The following is a 26819-nucleotide window of genomic DNA, read 5'->3' as shown; positions in this document are numbered from 1 at the left end:
TCTAGTTCCGTGAGAACTTCCTGCGTGTTGGATGTTGCCTTTTGCTGTGTTGTTGTTGATTCCTGTGGTGTATCTCCTTTTGTTCCTGAAGCCAGCTCCTCTTTTATAATGTCCCTGACTTTTCGCTCGTCACATTTATTTTTCAGAGCTTCCTCGATTGTTGTGATCCTCTCTTCAAACTCGTTCATTATTTCCTTGCATTTCTGCTCTATCATCTTATCGTTGTTGATATTTTTCTCAATGTGTACGCGGCATGGAGCGCAGAACCACATTGCATTCGACTTTGACAACACGGTGTACTCATTATCTCCCTTATCCAGGCATTTAGTACAGAAGCGGCCTTCGCAGCGCTGGCATTCCAGCAGTTTTGAGTCCTGATCCTCATATAGGTTATTGCAAATGTTGCATGTCCATGGCTCATCTGTCCATGGAGTGGTAAATGATCCTCCCGTTGATTTAGACTTGTCTTTGGCTCCCTTGGATGTTGACACCCGGTTACTCTTCCGCACGCCGTTGTCAGCGTCTGGTTTGTTTACTACCTGTCCTGTGGGCATAATTGCAAATTTAGAGGTTTCTGGCCTCGGATCGCGAATATATTTCGTATGGAGGTGAAAAAGGTTTATATTAACCTAATCCACCACAATTATCTATTCACTGGTGCCCTCGGATAACTTTAAACATGAAAAAATATCCCCGTTCACTCGGAGCGAGAAACAATAGCGACCGTCGCCATTGACACCGGAAGTATTTTTTAAATTTTTTAATGACAGGTCACATTTTAAATCGTTCACAGAATTAAATTTGCTATAGGAATTTCCAGTTTAAAATAAGCCAGAACAAACTTATTAGACAACATGCCATAAAAGGCACCTAGTCAATACTGTCAAATGTTGTTTTTTCCCCACTACAACACTAGTTAGTCCACTTGGGACGTTTTAATTTGCTACTAACAAAGTTAAGCCAGTGCTCCGGATAACGTTTTAGATCAGGGATTGATGTACTCCCTCTGATGAAGGACAGGGAGTAATCTAGATACTTTTGAGGTCATTGTATGCATACTTAAAATAAACAACACAACAATCTACTTGTTTGTTTTCTATCCCTCCATACTTTACAAAAAATGATCTGTGCTTCGAATTCACCGTCAATCCATTCTAGATATAGAAATAAATGGTTTCACATTTTTGCCATTGTTGATTGAAAATTGACATGATGTTTAATTTTACAAATCATTGATAATTTTGTCTATATAAGATGATAACCTGGCTTTAATGGACAGACGATTTAGTTTTAAAAAATACTGTCAACTATTGTCAGCAGACACCATCTTCAGCTTGTTGCCATTCACACTGCACTCCTCATGTCATAATCATTAGTGATCTGAGTCCACAGAGCTCTTAGAAGCATACATGGTCAGACTATAGCAACAAACAGCGCTTGGAACAAGCCTTGAAGCATACATCGAGTTATGCGGGGCATTGTCAGTTGAGCTGAAACAAATAGCAGATTTTGGCATTCGAATATTCGTTTGGTTTATTCGAATATTTGGGAGTTAATGTCGACACTTAAGAAAATGTAATTATTTCTGATTTACTTAACTGTTTATAGACGATTGAAAAGCTTTAAATAATTAACAGTGATATATACAGCTGAAGAATGGGCCAGAACAAAGTCGGAAGCTCCCTTTAATAATCGTAAAAAACTTCACCCAGTTTGCCTATTGACGACAACGTGTCTGGCCTACCTGATTTACGTGCTTGTGTCTTTCATATTGGCAATGTCAAGAGAAGGAATATTTGTGTTATAAGACCTAGACCAATAAATAATAAAAAAAAATTAAAGTTCACTACATAAAACGACCGCAAACAAAATTTTGTTCATACCACTATCAAACTAAAAAACAAATGACATCAACACTTATAACTAATTTTTGAAAATAATTTTCTAATTTAACATATGTTTTATGTACAATTTTACTGGTTTTATATGGGATTCTTTTACTCAAATTAATACGCAACGTCAATTGTCGTATTGTGACGTCACATTATTCGCGCCATTCTCTGAATTTTTAGGTCACTTGAGACGAAGACCTATTCTAATCGCCTTTTGTCCGTCGTCGTCCGGCGTGCGTCGTCCGTCGTGCGTCCGTAAACTTTTTACATTTTCGACTTCTTCTCCAAAACCACTTAACAAAATTCAATGAAATTTGGCAGAAAGTTTCTATGGCTGAAGGTCAACCAAAATTGTGAATTATATGGTGCCCAGCCCCCAGGGGCCTGAGGGGTGGGGCCAAAAAGGGTCAAATTGACTAAAACTTCAAAAATCTTCTTCTCTACTCTCAGATATGGTAGAATCAAATACTCTTCATAGATGGAAGGGTCTTAAGGTGCTTTATCAAAATTGTGAATTTCATGACCCTGGGGTCTCACGTTTGCCCCTGGGGAGGGGGTAAACTTTACTATAGTTTATATAGGGAAATCACATTTTTGACTATTATTTGTTGGATTTCTATTGGAATTCATTCTAACTTGTATCAAATTATCAGCATGGGATGACAGTTTGATGGTATGTACATGTTGGCCCTTGTTGACCCCCAGGGGCTGGTGGGCGGGGCCAAAAAGGGTCAAATTGACTGAAATTTCAAAAATCTTCTTCTCTACTCTCAGGTATGTTAGAATCAAATACTCTTCATAGATGGAAGGGTCTTAAGGTGCTTTACCAAAATTGTGAATTTCATGACCCTGGGGTCTCACGTTTGCCCTTGGGGAGGGGGTAAACTTTACTATAGTTTATATAGGGAAATCACATTTTTGACTATTATTTGTTGGATTTGTATTGCAATTCATTCTAACTTGGTTCAAATTATCAGCATGGGATTACAGTTTGATGTTATGTACATGTTTGCCCTAGTTGACCCCCAGGGGCTGGTGGGCGGGGCCAAAAAGGGTCAAATTGACTGAAATTTCAAAAATCTTCTTATCTACTATATGTTAGAATCAAATACTCTTCATAGACTGACCCCATTAGGACTGATGGGTGGGGCCAAAAAGGGTCAATTTAGTTGGCCAAAATATTTCAAATCTCAGGTGACCGTTAAGGCCCTTTGGGCCTCTTGTTTTCATAGTGGTATGAAAAAAAAATCCCAACCAATCAGAAATTTAAGCTGCATTCTGCGTACAAACAATGGACAATTAATTTTAATAATTTATCAAAATTGAATATTTTTGTACCTGATGACGAATTCATTAAAGTGGAATATTTCCTTTACCTGATGATGTGTTTATTACAGACATGACTTTGAGTACATGTGCCGACAACTCAACATGGAGGATTCCTCGGCAGAAATTATGGCACAGATTGGTCTGGTTACAGACAGTCGGATCTCCTTCCAGGATTTTATACAGTCCCGATCACAGGTATGTGTGGAAGATCTTTACAACAGGTTTACAGAAATGATTTTAACTGAGTATTATTAATATGGTAGTAAAACAACATACAGGAAAAATTAGGTTAAAGTTAGAAAAGTTGATTAGACTGAGTTTAAAATAATCAAAATTTAGTTCAGATTTGAACGATTGATTTTCCTAAAGAAAACTTATCAGCACGAGTTGTATTTGGGATTTTGAACTTGGATGAAAAAAAGCTGTTGATTCATTATTTTTAGAAAAAAAATAGCAAAATTCTCTAATTTAAAAGCAGTAAAAAAAAAAAAACCCATTGAAAATCTATAGACATGTTGTTTTTTTAAAGTAAATAGAAATAAGATTAAAGAAAAAAACTGAAAATTGAAATACAATGAAAACAAACATTATGGGTTGACTCAGTATGAGGGGAGATAATCAGATGGCCAGTAGAAACACACTGAAGTAGCATTTATAATGTTGTGTTCTGTAAACAGATTCTGGCAGACTCGGACCCCGGTCAGTACATGGACGATACCGGGATAGAGTCTGACCACAGTGGCCTGGTCAAACAGCCTCAGGCCAATATCACCTCATGGCCGACGATGAGCAGCGACAGTTTTGGTATGTTTTCTGTAGAACCCAAAGTGAAACATTTTATATATGGATATTGTATTATCTCATACTCGTGTAGGAATCATCTAATACTCGTGTAGGAATCATCTAATACTCGTGTAGGAATCATCTAATACTCGTGTAGGAATCATCTAATACTCGTGTAGGAATCATCTAATACTCGTGTAGGAATCATCAAATACTCGTGTAGGAATCATCTAATACTCGTGTAGGAATCATCTAATACTCGTGTAGGAATCATCTAATACTCGTGTAGGAATCATCTAATACTCGTGTAGGAATCATCTAATACTCGTGTAGGAATCATCTAATACTCGTGTAGGAATCATCTAATACTCGTGTAGGAATCATCTAATACTCGTGTAGGAATCATCTAATACTCGTGTAGGAATCATCTAATACTCTTGTAGGAATCATCTAATACTCGTGTAGGAATCATCTAATACTCGTGTAGGAATCATCAAATACTCGTGTAGGAATCATCTAATACTCGTGTGGGAAAACTGATCATCTAATACTCATGTAGGAATCATTGGATGTTAGACAGTTAATTTTGTTTCGTTATCATCACATCACTGATGTATAATTTTCTATCTTACAATAAAGCTAACATATGTTGTTGTTACTAGGAGCACACTCGGGTAAACCCGACAGTGTCGACTATGACAGTGGAGCACGAGATATGAGCCCAGAACCACCTTCTCTCCAAGCCTTGATGGAAACCCACGACCCAAGTATCGCCCAACAGGCGCACGGTGATAGCAACACTAACGACATGTTGGACCTCGCAAACCGAGTAAGTACTTCACTTTTATATCTAATACCAGGAAACTGGTCTAAACCGGATCTCATTCAGTGGGGTATTCAGTTCAGGTGCTCTAATGCCTCGGATGGAAAATTGATGGTGGGGGGGAAATCCTAGGGTTATGTTATTTGATTTGTAACAGTTACGGAGAAAAGAAATGGTAGTATATATATATATATGTATTCCACATCAGTGAACTCAATCAACTCTGAAAATCACATTTAGATTCAAGCAAAGTCTCTCAATAAGGCTTAAGCTGCTGAACAGAGGATGTGTGATACAGGCCCTTTGGGACTCTATGTGTTTTGTAAAATCTAAACTGTATCAATTTTACAATAAATGTGAAAAAAGTTATGTCAACTATAATCACACTTGTGGCTTGTAAGGAAGTGCACAAGGGATCTTACTGTGGTAGGAAAACCCAGAGTACCTTGGGAAACCCATGTGGTCGGCCATGTTACCTGTCACAAGGGAGGTAACCCAGAGTACCTTGGGGAACCCATGTGGTTGACCATGTTACCTGTCTCAAGGGAGGTAACCCAGAGTACCTTGGGAAACCCATGTGGTCAGCCATGTTACCTGTCACAAGGGAGGTAACCCAGAGTACCTTGGGAAACCCATGTGGTCAGTCATGTTACCTGTCACGAGGGAGGTAACCCAGAGTACCTTGGGGAACCCATGTGGTCAGTCATGTTACCTGTCACAAGGGAGGTAACCCAGAGTACCTTGGGAAACCCATGTGGTCAGTCATGTTACCTGTGACAAGGGAGGTAACCCAGAGTACCTTTGGAAACCCATGTGGTCAGTCATGTTACCTGTCACAAGGGAGGTAAGCCAGAGTACCTTGGGAAACCCATGTGGTCAGCCATGTTACCTGTCACAAGGGAGGTAACCCAGAGTACCTTGGGGAACCCATGTGGTCAGCCATGTTACCTGTCACAAGGGAGGTAACCCAGAGTACCTTGGGGAACCCATGTGGTCAGCCATGTTACCTGTCACAAGGGAGGTAAGCCAGAGTACCTTGGGAAACCCATGTGGTCAGCCATGTTACCTGTCACAAGGGAGGTAACCCAGAGTACCTTGGGGAACCCATGTGGTCAGCCATGTTACCTGTCACGAGGGAGGTAACCCAGAGTACCTTGGGGAACCCATGTGGTCAGCCATGTTACCTGTCACAAGGGAGGTAACCCAGAGTACCTTGGGGAACCCATGTGGTCAGCCATGTTACCTGTTACCTTTTCATGTCTGATCAGGGAATTGAACCCTAGGTGAAAGGCAAGTGTGTTACCACTGTGCTGACCAACTGATCACCCAACGGAACTGACCACGCAGCCAGACCAACCAACCACCTCACAACACCAACTGACTACCTAACCACCCAACCAGACTGACCACCCCACTAGACCACCTTACCACCCAACCACACCAACTGACCACTTGATCACACCAACTGACCACCCGATATTTATTCAGACCTCTTGACATGATGAATTATATAACTCCCTTGAGTTAACACAGGCTGTCTGTATATGATCAAGTTTCTATAACAAAATCTATGACTTTTTTCAGTGATAGTTACAGTACTCCATCCTGTAACTTGAAAACTGTCAATGATAGATAGAGACACAACAGGGAAAATATTTATGACCTTTTGACCGTTTTTGTACAGTAACTGAAAAGTGCCTAGATTAAAAAGGACATCAAGATCATTTCACTGGTTATACTGCTCAATAGTGTTAAACTGGCTACTCTGGATTCTCACTGCGTTCTCACCTGACCTTTAGTCCATAAATAGGTAGTAGAAGGACCATAAGGACATGTACGGTCAGTGTGGTGGGGCCTGTAGGGTCAGTGTGGTGGGGCCTGTATGGTCAGTGTGGTGGGGCCTGTATGGTCAGTGTGGTGGGGCCTGTATGGTCAGTGTGGTGGGGCCTGTACGGTCATTGTGGTGGGGACTGTAGGGTCAGTGTGGTGGGGCCTGTAGGGTCAGTGTGGTGGGGACTGTACGGTCAGTGTGGTGGGGCCTGTAGGGTCAGTGTGGTGGGGCCTGTACGGTCAGTGTGGTGGGGCCTGTACGGTCAGTGTGGTGGGGCCTGTAAAATTTTCTTTGACAATTATTGTGAATAAAATCGGATGGGAGCTATGTAGTTTAAGGCTCCTGCGTGGCTACTTTAACCCACATCATCACTAAAGGATTTCGGTCAATATATGTACACCACAGGCTGGCTAAACTTCAGGATGTGTACTTCATGGTTCAGTTCCAACCTGTACTTCATGGTCAGTTCTCACCTGTACTTCATGGGTCAGTTGCCACCTGTACTTCATGGGTCAGTTGCCACCTGTACTTCATGGGTCAGTTGCCACCTGTACTTCATGGGTCAGTTCTCACCTGTACTTCATGGGTCAGTTCCCACCTTTACTTCATGGGTCAGTTCTCACCTGTACTTCACGGGCCAGTTGCCACCTGTACTTCATGGGTCAGTTCTCACCTGTACTTCATGGGTCAGTTCTCACCTGTACTTCATGGGTCACCTGTGTTTAATTCCACTCATGTTTAATGGTATATACTTATATGCGTAAAGGCAAGATTAACGAGCATATTGACCTGGCTAAAAATAGTAAGTGACCTTGACCCAAAAACACTAAAACTTGAACTTGTTACATAGAAAGGAAACTTAAGATTAAGTAAATAAACAAAGGTGATCCCAGAGTCAGTGAAAGATACAGGGCGCAGGATCGTAAAATCCCCCAAAATTTATGTTTTGCCCCCACTTGCAGAAATCATGTGGGGGCCAATTCACGCACAAATACTAGTATGACCCGCACATGTATCAACGTAGCACAGGTACAAGATGTGTTTAATAATATTTGAGAACGCTTAAAAATTTGGCGAAAATCCAAGCGCTTATGTGACCTTAAACAACTCAAACAAACATGGCGGGAGCCACCTCCACACAGAAAAAAATATCACGTTTCTTTAGGATTCATCATCATAATCATGATGTAGAGAGTAGGCCCGATAAAAACACTGACCATAATAAACACACAGCAGTGGACACAACAAGAACAGATACGAATAAGGAACATTCTGCAAAAAAAACGAAAACACGATTTCTATGTTGATCTAGTTTGATGTTCATTATACATTTAATAACATTGATTTTTGTTTGATCATTTTCACAATGAAAAAATCTGTTATATGATATTCAGTCTTTGTTTTAAAAAATCTGCATTTGAAGAAACTGTGATTGCCAAGTTTTATTGTACCAAATAATTTGTTTTCAGCAGCTATGAATAGCAATTATTTAATGGAAATGATGCAATATGTCAATTCTTAAAATGTAATAGTACTTTGTGTCATTCATGTAAAGAAGTAACAAAAACTAACTTAAAAACAGATAAATTTCAAAATTTTAACTTTTACCATAAGGTTACAGAAGTCCAGAGCCCCCATCTATTTCAATTTGATGGGGGCATGCTCTCAGTTACACAATTTTCTGTATCCATCACTGCAGAGTAATCATTGTGCTCTAATGATGCCATATATACAGTACACTGACACTACCAACACAGAGGCGGTTATATGTGGCAAAGGGTTATAACTATGGTGTTTTATTTTTCCATTAAGGGAGGTAACTCTGTCACTCCTAATGATAACTGTGCATATTGGCTTTAACAATTGCAGTGAAAGAATTGAGCATGTAACATACAATAGACATACATTCGGTTTTTAAACGAACATTAATGTTCGGTTATTGCCATCAAGAACTGGACTGAGAAATATAACCATATTTGGTAACCACATTCACCAATACGCCATCTACTGTCTGTTTCAATGAAATATGGCTGCCCCCATTGCCTTACGCTTCAAATGATTTACCTGCAAAAACATCTTCGTTTTATATAGTAGTTTTACCGAAAATGTTGAAATATATTCAGTAGATATTTTCAAGATGCATACGATTTGAGAAATGCATAACGCTAGCGAAATGTGAAGACTAAATGAACCTGAACTTTGCGAATAACTCCAGGTCAATATATTTATGTAAACAACTATTGCGCAGGCGCATTCGTCTCCGGATGTTTAGAAAGTTTTGCTCTTCCGTGTTCATTCCAAAACAGCTGACATTATAGATCTAGCATAGGTCTGCAAATATGTCCGCGATTTACTTAAATGTGTAATATGCATATTCTAGAATGTTACATCATTATCAACTAGGTGTGTATTTCTATAATTTAGAGAAAGAAATATATCAATAACGGCATACGAGACAATACATTGTAATTACTGTACATGTTAACGGTGTTTGCGAGAAAGAACTGTACATATGTATAGACTTACAATTAGGTGGCATTTGTGGTCAGGGTGACTGGTCATAGCGTTAACGTTGTCATCGATTTCCATATACCAATTTCCTTTGACGGGAGGTAACTGCAAGATTACGGAAATCAAAAGTTAAACCAATTTGATTGGTCGATTCTTCCATGACTTTGGCAGGGGGTTTACAATCGAAGTGACCGATAACTACGGCAATATTCGGATGATATCAATAATAACATTTTTGGATACGTGTGGTTGGTAGTTGTCATGTTTAACATGAACAATTATATAGCTTGTTTTTTTTCGGCAAAGACGAGAATATTTACTGAAACGGACCACACGTGAAGCGGACTTGGAAATACCGAAACGAAGAAAAATGGGGCTTAATTATAATATAAATTGGCATTATTTTCAGAGGATTGACCAAAATATATGTTCTTCAATGCCTAATTGTATCATATATAAAATATTAGAGGTTTATTTGACCGAATTTTAAATTAATTATTCATTTGCGAATCACGGCCCGATTGTCGTTAGAGTTGAATTACCGAAATGGCCGATAGTGGACCCAAAATCAATATTTTTACGAGAATTTTTTCGATTGTGACGAACTACTGAGACGGTGTTAAGTTCATGTTAAGTCAATCTGATTAAAATCAGCTGTTACATGGCTACGTTTACTATGCACTACGTCTACAAGGTAAATTTTTTTAAAGACGGAAATCCGGTTATCTAAAAACAAATGCAAAAATACTTGTGATATTCACTTAATTTGATATTCAGCCGTTAATTGTTATCTGTAGTTTTATAACTTCTGATATATTGTGATTGATACTCTATATAATATTGCTGTGGAACTTGTGTTATTTTTCTAACAAATTCATTTTAATAATTTGTTAATTTAGAATTTTCATCAAGCCATGACCAAGACTTGAAATTCTCACTACACCATACTTCAAACACGGCTTAATCAATGAATTGATTGACTGAAAATTGAAGTCAAGCAAATGAGTTAATATTTACTTTAAATATTTTTTCAATATACATCAAATGTTCAGATGACTTTTTGTGCCATGCTGTTACAAGATTTCAGAACTATAAATCAATAACAAAATGGTTCATATATTTCTATATATGACTTCACAAATTATGTGGTGTCTGAAGATCTGAATGAAGTTAACAAACGATGTATTAAATTATTTTTATGAAATATTCAAGTCACAGATCATTCTCTTTTAAAAATATTGATTTCAGGTCCATTTTGGTAATTCAACTATGACAGCAATCAGGCCTCGAAGGCGAATGATTACAAAAAATTTAAATACGTCTCGGTCAAACAAACCCCTAATATTTTACATATGATTAATTTTGACATTGGAGAACATATAATTGTGTCCATTCTCTAATATAAGCACTGGTAGAAAGTACAGATAGAGCTTCATAAATATATTATCAAAATTACTAATTACCCCGGTAAATATAACATTTTACATAAACCTCCTATGACTGATGGTGAACTTAAACTTGCAAATCTCCTGTGTCATTCCAATTTTGATATGTATAAATATATACACGTACGGTATATATATAGATATAGATATGGAATGATTCACAAATTTGCATACAGTTATGGAATCTTATAACACCCCGAAAAATGTTCTCTCCACATACAGGATGTGATTTGTGCAATGACATTGCTGAACTGTGTGGTTCACTATGATTGGATGATCAACATTGGAAAGGGACAATAAATAGGGAATGTGTCATCCCATCGAATGGACTGTAACCTTTATCAGCTTTGAAGTTGAAAATGAAGCTTGAAGTTTTCTTTTCCTGTTTGCTGAATTATTTGATGAAGATAGTCTTTATATGGTTGTTAGCTCACCTGCCCGAAGGGCAAGTGAGCTTATGCCGTGGCGCAGCGTCCGTCGTCCGTCCGGCCGGCCGTCCAGCAGGCGTCAACTTTTCCATTCAAGCAACTTCTTCTCAATAACCAAAAGGCCCAGAGACCTAATATTGGGCCTGTAGCATGCTGGGGTGAAGGGCTACCAAATTTGTTCAAATGAATAACGTTGACCTTTATTCAAGGTCACAGGGGTCAAAAAGGCTAAAATCTTTAAACGACTTCTTCTCAATAACCAACAGTCCCAGAGACCTAATATTTGGCCTGTAGCATGCTGGGGTAAAGGGCTACCAAGTTTGTTCAAATGAATGACCTTGACCTTCATTCAAGGTCACTGGAGTCAAAAAGGCTAACATTTTTAAACGACTTCTTCTCAATAACCAAGAGTCCCAGGGAGTTGATATCGGGTCTGTAGCATGCTGCGGTAAATGGCTTCCAAGTTTGTTCAATTGAATGACTTTGACCTTCATTCAAAGTCACAGGAGTCAAAAAGGCTAAAAATTTTAAATGACTTCTTCTCAATAACCAACAGTCCCAGAGACCTAATATTTGGCCTGTAGCATGCTGGGGGGGAAGGGCTCTCAAGTTTGTTCAAATGAATGACCTTGACCTTCATTCAAGGTCACAGAAGTCAAAAAGGCTAAAATCTTTTAAACGACTTCTTCTCAATAACCAAAAGTCCCAGGGAGTTGATATTGGGTCTGTAGCATGCTGGTATGAAGGGCTACCAAGCTTGTTCAAATGAATGACCTTGACTTACATTCAAGGTCACAGGGGTCAAATATGCTAAAAAAAATAAACGACTTCTTCTAAATAGCCAAAAGACCGAGGGACTTGATATTGGGTTTGTAGCATGCTGGGGTGAAGGGCTACCAAGTTTGTTCAAATGAATGACCTTGACCTTCATTCAAGGTCACAGGAGTCAAAAAGGCTAAAATCTTTAAACGACTTCTTCTCAATAACCAAGAGTCTCAGAGACCTGATATTTGGCCTGTAGCATGCTGGGGTTAAGGGTTCCCAAGTTTGTTCAAATGAATGACCTTGACCTTCATTCAATGTCACAGGGGCCAAAAAGGCTAAAATCTTTAAACGACTTCCTCTCAATAACCAACAGTCCCAGGGAGTTGATATTGGGTCTGTAGCATGCTGGGGTGAAGGGCTACCTAGTTTGTTCAAATGAATGACCTTGATCTTCATTCAATGTCACAGGGGCCAAAAAGGCTAAAATCTTTAAACGACTTCTTCTCAATAACCAAGAGTCCCAGGGAGTTGATATGGGGTCTGTAGCATGCTGCGGTAAAGGGCTACCAAGTTTGTTCAAATGAATGACCTTGACCTTTATTCAAGGTCACAGGAGTCAAAAAGGCTAAAATCTTTAAACAACTTCTCCTCAATAATCAACAGTCCCAGCGACCTTATATTTGGACTGTAGCATGCTGGGGTGAAGGGCTCTCAAGTTTGTTCAAATGAATGACCTTGACCTTCATTCAAGGTCACAGGAGTCAAAAAGGCTAAAATCTTTAAACGACTTCTTCTCAATAACCAAGAGTCCCAGGGAGTTGATATTGGGTCTGTAAAATGCTGGGGTAAAGGGCTACCAAGTTTGTTCAAATGAATGACCTTGACCTTCATTCAAGGTCACAGGAGTCAAAAAGGCTAAAATCTTGAAACAACTTCTTCTCAATAACCAAGAGTCCCAGGGAGTTAATATTGGGTCTATAGCATGCTGGGGTGAAGGGCTACCAAGTTTTCTTTAAACGAATGACCCTGACTCACATTCAAGGTCACGTCGATCAAGTATGCTTAAATCTTTAAATGACTTTTAGTGAAAAGCCAAAGTGCAGAGAGACATTATATTGGTCCTGTAGCATGCTTTCAAATAACTGCAGGATCCATATATGAAAAGATCACTGCATTGCAGGTGAGCGATTTGGGCCCATTGGGCCCTTGTTATTCTTTATCACATTGTGTACAATACTGTAATTATACCAGAAGCATGTCTTCTCATATAAAGATTTATTAACATCAAAAGATTCCCGAACAAAAGGAGTCAAGTTTTTTGTTTTGAAGTACCATACATGCTTGAGTACAGTTTCAATAGGATACATTCCTAATCCGGGCCTTGATTAGCAGCTCTGGTTTTGGTTTTCAGTAGTTCTTTATCTGTGTTTCATCATATTAAGTTGAAATATGCTAAACTAACGATGGAACTAGCCTAAATTTAGTGCATATTAGAAGTTGGCATCAATAAGGTCACAGAGTCCTGGCTGTATTATAACTGATGATGCCTTCCCGAAAGAAAGAAGACATATTTTATTGTCATCCATCCAAGATAGATCAATAAACTTCCAATTTCAATTAGGATCTTACAGAAACATGCATGTGTTCAATCATATCAGAACAGCTGCAAACATTTCAAATTATTTGCAATTAATTCCTAAACCAATATCAGTAAATGTATCGACTTTAAACTTAGAAGATTACTGATTTTGCATTAAACATTAATGTTCGTTTACAGTACTTCCAGTACTTTGATTATAACATATAATGTAGTTATATCAATTTAAATAGACAATATTTTGTGAGGATATTTCTTAGACCCAATACCTTTACATATTTCATTTTGAGAAACTGAAGAATGAAATGACTACCAGGTGGCCATCTTGGAATTTAGCACTTAAAGATTTTCATTGCATTATTTTAAAATGTACCTTTAAGCATGAATTGTTTTTATGTTTCGTATGCTGGTTCTTGATCCCCAGTTGATTGGAGAAAAAGGCCATCTTGGATTTTCTGTCAGGCAGACAGACATAAGCTCACTTGTTAACACTTTACCATTTTGGGATTTTTCCAAAGACACGGATATCAGTGTCAGTTTAAATATGTAAAAGTCTATGTTGGCTTAGCCAAAGTATGAAAACAACACTCACTATTAAAAATCGGACCATCGAAAGAACCTCCAGTATATAGTGAACAGTAAATAAATAAACAAAATATGACATTGATTTTGATCATGTTTTCATGTGATTTGTTTTCTGTTGGTATTAAAATGTGACTATTAATTAGTAAGATAATTAATGAGAGGGGGCTGCGGTGGTCGAGTGGTTAAGGTGTCCCGACATTTTGTCACTCGACTTCCACCTCTGGGTTAACGTTGCGAGTTTCAAACCTACGTGGGGCATTTGCCTGGTGCTGGCCGTAGGTGGGTGGTTTATCTCCAGGTACGCCGGCTTTACTCCACCTCCAAATCCTGGCACGTTCTTAAATGACCCTGGCTGTTGATAGGATGTTAAACAAAATAAACCAAACCAAACCAAATCATTAATGAAAACTAAGGAATGTCGGAACTTTTTCTCTGAATTAGGACTAGGTCCATTTGCTTCATATTGGGAAAAATATTATTGCATTCAGAAGGAAATTTTCAAGAGAGTATGGTGTTTTGTCTGAATATGAATTAATTTCTATTGATAATATGGCCCATTAACAAGCTCAAAAAGGACCCAGAAAAAGCCCTGAATGGTAGACAATTGAGTTCAAACTAGTACAAGTTTTTATACTCGGCTTATCTGTCATGGCCAGACACTCTATCAGAAATCGTTCATTAAACATTCAGAGCTACATTATCACAGAGCTCTATGTTCACGTTGGAATCTGGTATTGATACCAAAGATTGTTCACAGATCATTACTTAGAATGTTTAGTCAGATAATTACAATCTGTCTTTTTCTGATGTTTATTTTTATCAAATTTTATTTATTCTGTGAGTTGTCACTATAGTAAATTTCTTTAATTATTTCCTTAATATTTGAAATTTAATTTTCAAATCTTTAAAAATATGTCAAATATTCGATCTACATTTAACAAAAAATAAACAGCAAGTACTCTGAGATTTGTGTTAGAAAAACATAGGAGAAAATATTCTTTAAACATAATGTGAAAAAAAATTATATATAAACGTTTTTTTTTTTTGTAAAATAAAAATAAAATCAAAACAGAAAAAAAAATCAATTGAGCAAATATTTACTTGGTGTGATGAAGAATATTTGTCGTAGCTTAAACTCTACCCAATTTAAAGGGAAGTGCTTTTGGTGGCATTGATCGCCAATTCAATTTATGACATTTAAGGGCACACGTTGTTACGGGGCTGGATCCAACGATTGAGGCCGTTTACTGTAGATGCTGTATTAGTCATTCATTAGTTGCGGAGTCACTGTTTAGGAAATTTGGTTGATTCAGTCTCCGAGTTTCCATTTGATTGCCATAAAGTTGCTCACTTTATACTACAGGGACCATATCACTCTGTAGGAAATCAATGTTAGAACGCCTTAATACTGTATTGACAGCCATCCCTCCACTCAACTTTTTACTGGGCTGAACCTTCCTTTTCTTCCTTTCTCGTCTAGTCTGTCGGCCTTGATGCATGCAGTTCATGCCTAGAACCTCTAACATGTAGAAAATGTGCTCAAGATTTGATATCTTAAATAATTCTAATGTAGAAAATGTCCTTAAATTTTGATGTCTTAAATAATTCTGATATAGAAAATGTGCTCAAGATTTGATGTCTTGAATAATTCTAATGTTGAAAATGTCCTTCAATTTGGATGTCTTAAACAATTTTAATGTTGGAAATGTCTTTGAATTTTTATGTGACAAAGAAGTTGTTCTCAAGTTTTATTGTTTCCAACTGTTCCGATTTAGAAAAGTAGAAAATGTTTTTAATAATTCTGATCGTTTATTTGGGTAGCTGGTGTTTTATCTGCTTCCATAACGAATATATCATGAACACTTTTCCAGCAGATCAGCTCAATAGTGTTAAAATCATGATAAAATAAATTTTAGTAAAACCATCCTGACAAAATTTTATGAAAAGCATTTGTCAGTCTCTTCCTACTATCTACTGTTAAAAAAAAACAGGTTTTGAAGTAAAGGAAAAATTAAATTTCCTCTAATTATGTGATTTAGCTATCTTTTGAATAACTGGGCCTAATTGATTGAGGAATCTCTATATTTTAAGTGGAAAATGATTTTAGATTTAGAACTCTTTATTTTTGCTTGCATTATCTTATTTTAAACAACTAAAAATTATATACTGTATTCACCTTAATAAACAATCCTTCATTTTCATGGACTTTTAGTGAAATTGTACCGTTTCTGTCACACAAAATTCTGGTGAAGTTTATTAATAAACCAAAGGGTTTTTTACTTCTATTTTTAAACTTTATATAACTATATATAGTTGACATCAATTACATTCTTTTCCACTGTCCAGTAATATAATGTTATAATTACTGTAATGGTAAACTTTAACTTTATTAACCTAATAAGAAAGTGCCCAGCCCCCATTTTGATAATTTTGTAAGAAGTGCTGAGTAGCTCCCTGTGTGCTTATTATGACAAATATGGTAGAGACCTTTGACACCTCCAAGGTAATGTCGTCCTCTCTCATTGATCTACATAAAATAATCTCCGGTTCTGATTTTGAGAAATTCTGACTTTGTGTGAGTCTTGGTGTCAATTCCGTTACATTCTTGATTAAATTTCATTATCGTTAGGAATTTTAATTTAGTTAATGAATTGATCAAACGGACTTGAGTGGAACCTTACACGAGTTTGGTCCTGTTGTCTCCACTGATTTGGTCTTGTTGAGTCTGGTAATTACGCCATATTTCCCAAGTGCTGTTGTTGTAATGGTCGCGTTAATGTGACTGATTTTAATTTTATGAGAATTTTATTAAGTTTTGGAGATAATTTACTGTGATATTATGTCCTCGTCATTAAATGTTTGATTTAATTGCCAGCATATTTTGGTAAATGAAAAAGAAAAAAACTTGTTTGTCTGGAAGTATATTGATAAAAGAAAAAAATCCAGTCAAAGTGAGTCAGGAAAAACTGTCATGTTAAGAGGCAAGGATGAATAATAATTGTTGTTTGTTGTAATTTGCACATACAAATGTGCTAATGTTCTTCTCAACTTTTTTTCATTCACTGGAACCTGCCCTAGAGACCCTATCTGTATATACAGAAACCTGTCAATAAAGGCTACCAGCTGTATATAACAGAAACCTATCTATAAAGACCATCATTATATATAACTGAAACATGTATATATAGACCATTATCTGTATATAACATAAACCTGTCTATAAAGACCCTCATCTGTATATAACAGAAACCTGTCTATAAAGACTGTATATAACAGAAACCTGTCTATAAAGACTGTATATAACAGAAACCTGTCTATAAAGACCATCATCTGTATAGAACAGAAACCTGTCTATAGAGACCATCATCTGTATATAACAGAAACCTGTCTATAAAGACCCCAACTATATATAACAGAAACCTGTCTATAAAGACACTCATATTTATATAACAGAAACCTGTCTATAAAGACCATCATCTGTCTATAACAGAAACCTGTCGATAAAGACACTCATCTGTCTATAACAGAAACCTGTCGATAAAGACACTCATCTATATATAACAGAAACCTGTCTATAAAGGTCAGCTGCTTATAAAAATCAACGTTTCTGCCCTTTAACCTGTATTGAGAGTGTTCACTGTAATGCATGTAAAGTTTTGACTATTGGTGAAGGAGTTTAGGGTGAGAAGGTAGTAACGAAAAGCAGGGATGGAAGTTAGGGTGAGGTTGGGTAGAGGGTTTATATATTTTAATTAACAAGTATGAATATTATAATTGAAATATATTTGTTCTTTTATAATTATCATAATTTGAATCATTGGAGTGTGACCTAGGCCTTCGCTTGACTGTCGACTTCCATGGCTTTTGACAGGTCAAGGTCATTTTCAACGGTTTGGAAGTTATACTTTTGACAGTATTCAAGTTACCAGTCACAGATTTTGCATTTGAATGTTTCTCAGATTTTCTATATCCTTTTAGAGAAGGAAAGGGCTCCATATTTCACAAACAAAATCAAACTATTTCACAATTTGATGAATCCCCAAGATGGCGGCCATTATACAACCCGCCAAGATGACAAAGGATGACCAGCCACTTTATATAATTGCCCCTCTATGGATCGGCTCCCAACAAATTTAAAACTAAATAACATGTCGTACACTACACAATCAAAATAACGTGTCATACACTACACAATCAAAATAACATGTCGTACACTACACAATCAAAACAACGTGTCGTACACTACACAATCAAAATAACGTGTCGTGCACTGCACAATCAAAATAACACGTCGTACACTACACAATCAAAATAACATGTCGTACACTACACAATCAAAATAACATGTCGTACACTACACAATCAAAATAACATGTTGTACACTACACAATCAAAATAACATGTTGTACACTACACAATCAAAATAACATGTCGTACATTACACAATCAAAATAACATGTCGTACATTACACAATCAAAGTAACGTATCGTACATTACACAATCAAAATAACATGTCGTACATTACACAATCAAAATAACATGTCGTACACTACACAATCAAAATAACATGTCGTACACACTACACAATCAAAATAACGTGTCGTACACTACACAATCAAAATAACATGTCGTACACTACACAATCAAAATAACGTGTCGTACACTACACAATCAAAATAACCACTTTTCATAACGAAGCAATCGTCATAAATGTGATTAAAAACGAAAAAAATAAATTAATAGTGAAACAGAGTTTGCATTGAAGTTTCACAGCCAGAGGTTCCGGTACTAACTGAATTAAGACAGAATTATGGCGGTCAGTCTCTCTTCACAGAATGGCTGTCAGTCAACTCAATATTTCTGTCACTATCACCACCATGAATCTCATCTAATTAGGCACGCCAGCTGTTATATGGGACCATGATTGACATCTTAAATGTTTGAACAATATCAGTAGCATTTCTAGCGGTGCAAGCTACTAATTATTGACATGCGTTTTATTGTGGTACATAGTTTTATTGTGGTACATGAGTTTTATTGTGGTACATGAGTTTTACTATGGTACATGAGTTTTATTGTGGTATATGAGTTTTATTGTGGTACATGAGTTTTATTGTGGTACATGAGTTTTATTGTGGTATATGAGTTTTATTGTGGTACATGAGTTTTACTATGGTACATGAGTTTTATTGTGGTAGATGAGTTTTATTGTGGTACGTGAGTTTTATTGTGGTACGTGAGTTTTATTGTGGTAGATGAGTTTTATTGTGGGTTTTATTGTGGTAGATGAGTTTTATTGTGGTACATGAGTTTTATTGTGGTACATGAGTTTTATTGTGGTAGATGAGTTTTATTGTGGTAGATGAGTTTTATTGTGGTACGTGAGTTTTATTGTGGTACGTGAGTTTTATTGTGGTAGATGAGTTTTATTGTGGGTTTTATTGTGGTAGATGAGTTTTATTGTGGTACATGAGTTTTACTATGGTACATGAGTTTTATTGTGGTACATGAGTTTTATTGTGGTACCTGAGTTTTATTGTGGTAGATGAGTTTTATTGTGGTAGATGAGTTTTATTGTGGTACGTGAGTTTTATTGTGGTACGTGAGTTTTATTGTGGTAGATGAGTTTTATTGTGGGTTTTATTGTGGTAGATGAGTTTTATTGTGGTACATGAGTTTTACTATGGTACATGAGTTTTATTGTGGTACATGAGTTTTATTGTGGTACATGAGTTTTATTGTGGTACATGAGTTTTATTGTGGTACATGAGTTTTATTGTGGTACATAGTTTTATTGTGGTACATGAGTTTTATTGTGGTATATGAGTTTTATTGTGGTACATGAGTTTTATTGTGGTACATGAGTTTTATTGTGGTACATGAGTTTTATTGTGGTACATGAGTTTTATTGTGGTATATGAGTTTTATTGTGGTACATGAGTTTTATTGTGGTACATGAGTTTTATTGTGGTACATAGTTTTATTGTGGTACATAGTTTTATTGTGGTACATGAGTTTTATTGTGGTATATGAGTTTTATTGTGGTACATGAGTTTTATTGTGGTACCTGAGTTTTATTGTGGTACATGAGTTTTATTGTGGTACCTGAGTTTTATTGTGGTACATGAGTTTTATTGTGGTACATGAGTTTTATTGTGGTACATGAGTTTTATTGTGGTACATGAGTTTTATTGTGGTACATAGTTTTATTGTGGTATATGAGTTTTATTGTGGTACATGAGTTTTATTGTGGTACATGAGTTTTATTGTGGTATATGAGTTTTATTGTGGTACATAGTGTACATAGTTTTATTGTGGTACATGAGTTTTATTGTGGTACATGATTTTTATTGTGGTATATGAGTTTTATTGTGGTACATGAGTTTTATTGTGGTACATGAGTTTTATTGTGGTACATAGTTTTATTGTGGTACATGAGTTTTATTGTGGTACATGAGTTTTATTGTGGTACATGAGTTTTATTGTGGTACATGAGTTTTATTGTGGTACATGAGTTTTATTGTGGTACATTGTACATGATTTTTATTGTGGTACATGATTTTTATTGTGGTACATAGTTTTATTGTGGTACATAGTTTTATTGTGGTACATGAGTTTTATTGTGGTACATGAGTTTTATTGTGGTACATTGTACATGATTTTTATTGTGGTACATGATTTTTATTGTGGTACATAGTTTTATTGTGGTACATAGTTTTATTGTGGTACATGAGTTTTATTGTGGTACATGAGTTTTATTGTGGTACATTGTACATGATTTTTATTGTGGTACATGATTTTTATTGTGGTACATAGTTTTATTGTGGTACATAGTTTTATTGTGGTACATGAGTTTTATTGTGGTACATGAGTTTTATTGTGGTACATTGTACATGATTTTTATTGTGGTACATGAGTTTTATTGTGGTACATAGTTTTATTGTGGTACATAGTTTTATTGTGGTACATGAGTTTTATTGTGGTACATGATTTTTATTGTGGTACATGAGTTTTACTATGGTACATGAGTTTTATTGTGGTACATGAGTTTTATTGTGGTACATGAGTTTTATTGTGGTATATGAGTTTTATTGTGGTACATGAGTTTTATTGTGGTACATGAGTTTTACTATGGTACATAGTTTTATTGTGGTATATGAGTTTTATTGTGGTACATAGTTTTATTGTGGTACATAGTTTTATTGTGGTACATGAGTTTTACTATGGTACATAGTTTTATTGTGGTACATGCATTTTATTGTGGTACATGCATTTTATTGTGGTACATGAGTTTTATTGTGGTACATGAGTTTTATTGTGGTACATGAGTTTTATTGTGGTACATGAGTTTTATTGTGGTACATTGTACATAGTTTTATTGTGGTACATAGTTTTATTGTGGTACATGAGTTTTATTGTGGTACATGAGTTTTATTGTGGTACATGAGTTTTACTATGGTACATGAGTTTTATTGTGGTACATGAGTTTTATTGTGGTACATGAGTTTTATTGTGGTATATGAGTTTTATTGTGGTACATGAGTTTTATTGTGGTACATGAGTTTTATTGTGGTACATAGTTTTATTGTGGTATATGAGTTTTATTGTGGTACATGAGTTTTATTGTGGTACATGAGTTTTACTATGGTACATGAGTTTTATTGTGGTATATGAGTTTTATTGTGGTACATGAGTTTTATTGTGGTACATGAGTTTTACTATGGTACATGAGTTTTATTGTGGTACATGAGTTTTATTGTGGTACATGAGTTTTATTGTGGTATATGAGTTTTATTGTGGTACATGAGTTTTATTGTGGTACATGAGTTTTACTATGGTACATGAGTTTTATTGTGGTACATTGTACATAGTTTTATTGTGGTACATGAGTTTTACTATGGTACATAGTTTTATTGTGGTACATGAGTTTTACTATGGTACATAGTTTTATTGTGGTACATGAGTTTTATTGTGGTACATGATTTTTATTGTGGTATATGAGTTTTATTGTGGTACATGAGTTTTATTGTGGTATATGAGTTTTATTGTGGTACATGAGTTTTATTGTGGTACATGAGTTTTATTGTGGTATATGAGTTTTATTGTGGTACATGAGTTTTATTGTGGTACATGAGTTTTACTATGGTACATGAGTTTTATTGTGGTACATGAGTTTTATTGTGGTACATGAGTTTTATTGTGGTACATGAGTTTTATTGTGGTACATGAGTTTTATTGTGGTACATGAGTTTTATTGTGGTACATTGTACATAGTTTTATTGTGGTACATGAGTTTTACTATGGTACATAGTTTTATTGTGGTACATGAGTTTTACTATGGTACATAGTTTTATTGTGGTATATGAGTTTTATTGTGGTACATGAGTTTTATTGTGGTACATGAGTTTTATTGTGGTACATGAGTTTTATTGTGGTACATGAGTTTTATTGTGGTACATGAGTTTTATTGTGGTATATGAGTTTTATTGTGGTACATGAGTTTTATTGTGGTATATGAGTTTTATTGTGGTACATGAGTTTTATTGTGGTACATGAGTTTTATTGTGGTACATGAGTTTTATTGTGGTACATGAGTTTTATTGTGGTATATGAGTTTTATTGTGGTACATGAGTTTTATTGTGGTACATGAGTTTTATTGTGGTACCTGAGTTTTATTGTGGTACATGAGTTTTACTATGGTACATGAGTTTTATTGTGGTACCTGAGTTTTATTGTGGTACATGAGTTTTACTATGGTACATGAGTTTTACTATGGTACATGAGTTTTATTGTGGTACATGAGTTTTATTGTGGTACATGAGTTTTATTGTGGTACATGAGTTTTACTATGGTACATGAGTTTTATTGTGGTACATTGTACATAGTTTTATTGTGGTACATGAGTTTTATTGTGGTACATGAGTTTTATTGTGGTACATGAGTTTTACTATGGTACATGAGTTTAATTGTGGTACCATGAGTTTTATTGTGGTACATGAGTTTTATTGTGGTACATGAGTTTTATTGTGGTACATGAGTTTTACTATGGTACATGAGTTTTATTGTGGTACATGAGTTTTATTGTGGTACATGAGTTTTATTGTGGTACATGAGTTTTACTATGGTACATGAGTTTTATTGTGGTACATGAGTTTTATTGTGGTACATGAGTTTTATTGTGGTATATGAGTTTTATTGTGGTACATGAGTTTTATTGTGGTACATGAGTTTTATTGTGGTACATGAGTTTTACTATGGTACATGAGTTTTATTGTGGTACATGAGTTTTACTATGGTACCTGAGTTTTACTATGGTACCTGAGTTTTATTGTGGTACATGAGTTTTATTGTGGTACCTGAGTTTTATTGTGGTACCTGAGTTTTATTGTGGTACATGAGTTTTATTGTGGTACATGAGTTTTATTGTGGTACATGAGTTTTATTGTGATACATGAGTTTTATTGTGGTACATGCATTTTATTGTGGTACATGAGTTTTATTGTGGTACATGAGTTTTATTGTGGTACAGATTGTATAAGGTTTCTCCTTTGTTCACCACAAAGTATAATGTGTTAAAACTTATTACAAGGCTTGGGGCTCATTATTAGACATGGACTTCTTACCAGACATGGGCTTATTACCAGACATGGGCTTATTACCAGACATGGACTTATTACTAGACATGGACTTACTATCAGACATGGGCTTATTACCAGACATGGACTTACTACCAGACATGGACTTACTACCAGACATGGACTTATTACCAGATATGGACTTATTACCAGACATGGACTTATTACCAGACATGGACTTACTACCAGACATGGGCTTATTACCAGACATGGACTTATTACCAGACATGGACTTATTACCAGACAAGACATGAGCTTATTACTAGACAATGACTTATTACCTGATATGGACTTACTACCAGACATGGGCTTATTACCTGATATGGACTTACTACCAGACATGGGCTTATTACCAGACATGGACTTATTACCAGACATGGACTTATTACCAGACATGGACTTGATACTAGACATGGACTTATTACCAGACATGGACTTATTACCAGACATTGGCTTATTACTAGACATGGACTTATTACCAGACATGGACTTATTACCAGACATTGGCTTATTACCAGACACATGTTCAATATCACCAGACATGGACTTATTATCAAGTGTGCTAATTTAGAATTAACCAAGCGTGGACTTTATCATTTTGATCTTTTTTCAAGGCCTCCCTTAATGCCAGCCGAGGGTTAATTATCAGACATGCTCTTACTTGTTACCCGCTATCTTTATGAGAATCTGATGTGCCTGTAACTGATTAGAAAAACTCACTCTAGGTCTTAATCTGCAATCAATTACAACCCTGGTGTCAACTCTAAAACTCCATTGATCATAAAATGGTTAATTAAACCACCTAATTACCAGGACTATAACAATTAATTATCTTCAGACAGAGCCATTTCAGCTTTGACAAGGTCATTGGTTATTGCTTTAAATATGGAACCAAACAGTTTAAGTAATTAATTATAAAGCTGTGATGTTTTGATAAATAAATATTGTTTAAATTTACACTCAATTAATTTAGAAGAAAATTTTAACTGTTTCTTGTGTCATTGTTTTAAACAATGATTTTGATGATTCTGATCTGTATTTTGTATCAAATCAACTTTCAGAAATCAATATTTTCACCTTGGCAACTAACAAGACCTGGATAATCAGTTTATTGAGTATTTTCTGTTATAAGAGATGTAATATTAAGGTCAATATTTTCGAATTATCAAAGTACATCTGATAATTCATGAATGAGGGCAAGACTATTACCAATTCTACCATGTTTGCTATGCAACGCCAGTTTTGATTGGTTGAAAACCATGTATTATTTTCCAATAATACATGCTCGTGCCAATAATACACGCTCGTGAGTAACGGCTGTTACAATTTTATATATCTGATATTCACATATTTCATACAAGGTTACTATAGCCGAGCGGGCTAATGGGACTCGGATGTTTTGCAATTTTAATTAATAACTCAGGCCTGCGGCCTTCGTTATTAATTTAATTGCAAAATATCCTCGTCCTCGTTGTATATCCTGCAACAATACACGAATCATTGTTAATTATTTCTTAATTATATATAGGCAGTTTTATCTTCAAGTGAAAAAAAATGTAACATTTTGTTGAAAAAAAATATTTAAAAAAAGATAATTCTGGGGAAAAAACAAGCAACTTTACATCTAGTTAAAAAGTTGGCTTGGAAAAATTCAAAGCTTCTTCAATTCAGCTTTTTGACAATCAAAATATTTCATATCAACTGGATTTTAAGGAGGTTTAACATTGCATATAAATTTGATAAAAGCTACCAATAATTGTCTCCGTATACAATTTTTTGATTGGTTCTAAATTTTCTTTCTTTTTTTTTTGAACTTGAAGCATTTCTTTAAAATATGATTGAAAAATCTAATATGATCAATAATTGATGTAATCCCCTCAAGTTTTTAGTAGTTTTTGTGTTTTGTTTTCGATGACAATTATTTTAAATTCATCATAAAATTAATCTGTTTGAATTTGGTTCAAGTTCATTTACAGCTTCCAAAATGTATAGATTACAAAGGGAGATAATTCTAATGTATGTACTGGTAAATGGAAGGTGTGTGGTGAGATTTTACTGAAGACAGTGAATTGTTGCTGATGTAACTCAGTAGGACTGTAAATTGATTGACAACATGGGGATGGAGGAAGAGGACATTATATATTTATCTATAGGAACTTTGTGTATTTTCTATCATTAAATGACCAGAATTGTGAAATATTGTCGAGAATGTGGTTAGGTTTAAGTGGAATGTCCTGAATTTCTGAACAAAAAAAATCAACTTCTAAGACAATTTCCTAATGCTGAATTTCCTCTTGGTATATGTAACAGTGCAAGCGGGTGTTTCACGATTTCAACTCCAAAATTAGAATTGTTAATGTCGAAAGTCAGAGTAGGCAGATTGAATGACACGTGGTTACCATAGTAACGGAACTTTAAAAGGTCCATAATGATCATTGCACTTTAAAATACATTTCGGGTTTTAGTGGTAATGGTAGGCGTGATTGGTATGGTGAGAATTTGTGTCGAGTCTGTCAATGTCAACAGAAGAAGTACATGTAATATGCTACATTCAGGATGTGTTACGCAAGATATAAGAAACTTTAATATGATGTACCACAACATGAATATATAACACAAATTCATATGTACCGCAGCATGAAACTGTAAAACAAAAAATCGGTTCTCACATGTTACTATTTCTGAGAGATTAAATTTTGAGCTCTTTCCAAATTTGAATATCTGGTACATTATTGTATGTTTTTTCCCAATTTAATCGAAAACTTTATTGTGCAAATAAAAAATAGTTTTACATCCTGTCAAGGATCAATATTGGAATCTATTGATAATGTTTTTGTATGAAATACATCAGATAAACCATCAGATATCTCCCACGCCCTCTGTCTTCTGAAACTAAAATCTCCAAAACCCTCTGTCTTCTGAAACTAAAATCTCCAAGGCCCTCTGTCTTCTGAAACTAAAATCTCCAAGGCCGTCTGTCACCTGAAACTAAAATCTCCAAGGCCGTCTGTCTTCTGAAACCAAAATCTCCAAGGCCCTCTGTCTTCTGAAACTAAAATCTCCAAGGCCGTCTGTCTTCTGAAACTAAAATTTCCAAGGCCGTCTGTCTTCTGAAACTAAAATCTCCAAGGCCGTCTGTCTTCTGAAACTAAAATCTCCAAGGCCGTCTGTCACCTGAAACTAAAATCTCCAA

The 26819-nt window shown here is 35.6% G+C and overlaps 1 protein-coding gene across 1 annotated transcript in view; it reads left to right on the top strand.

Moving 5' to 3' along the window:
• Positions 1–3289: 3289 nt before the first annotated feature.
• Positions 3290–26819, top strand: part of LOC117315734 (colorectal mutant cancer protein-like) — a gene marked incomplete at its 5' end in the record, with an annotated part of 73312 nt that continues 49782 nt past the window's right edge. Inside the window, 3 exon segments of the mRNA XM_033870087.1 lie at positions 3290–3416; positions 3899–4025; positions 4667–4833. Of these exon segments, the coding sequence (XP_033725978.1) occupies positions 3290–3416; positions 3899–4025; positions 4667–4833 (421 nt within the window).

Source organism: Pecten maximus, chromosome 17 (assembly GCF_902652985.1).
Source record: "Pecten maximus chromosome 17, xPecMax1.1, whole genome shotgun sequence".
In the NCBI taxonomy this organism is placed as follows: domain Eukaryota; kingdom Metazoa; phylum Mollusca; class Bivalvia; order Pectinida; family Pectinidae; genus Pecten; species Pecten maximus.
The sequence above is the reverse complement of the archived record's forward strand: the minus strand, read 5'-3'. Positions and strand labels throughout refer to the sequence as shown.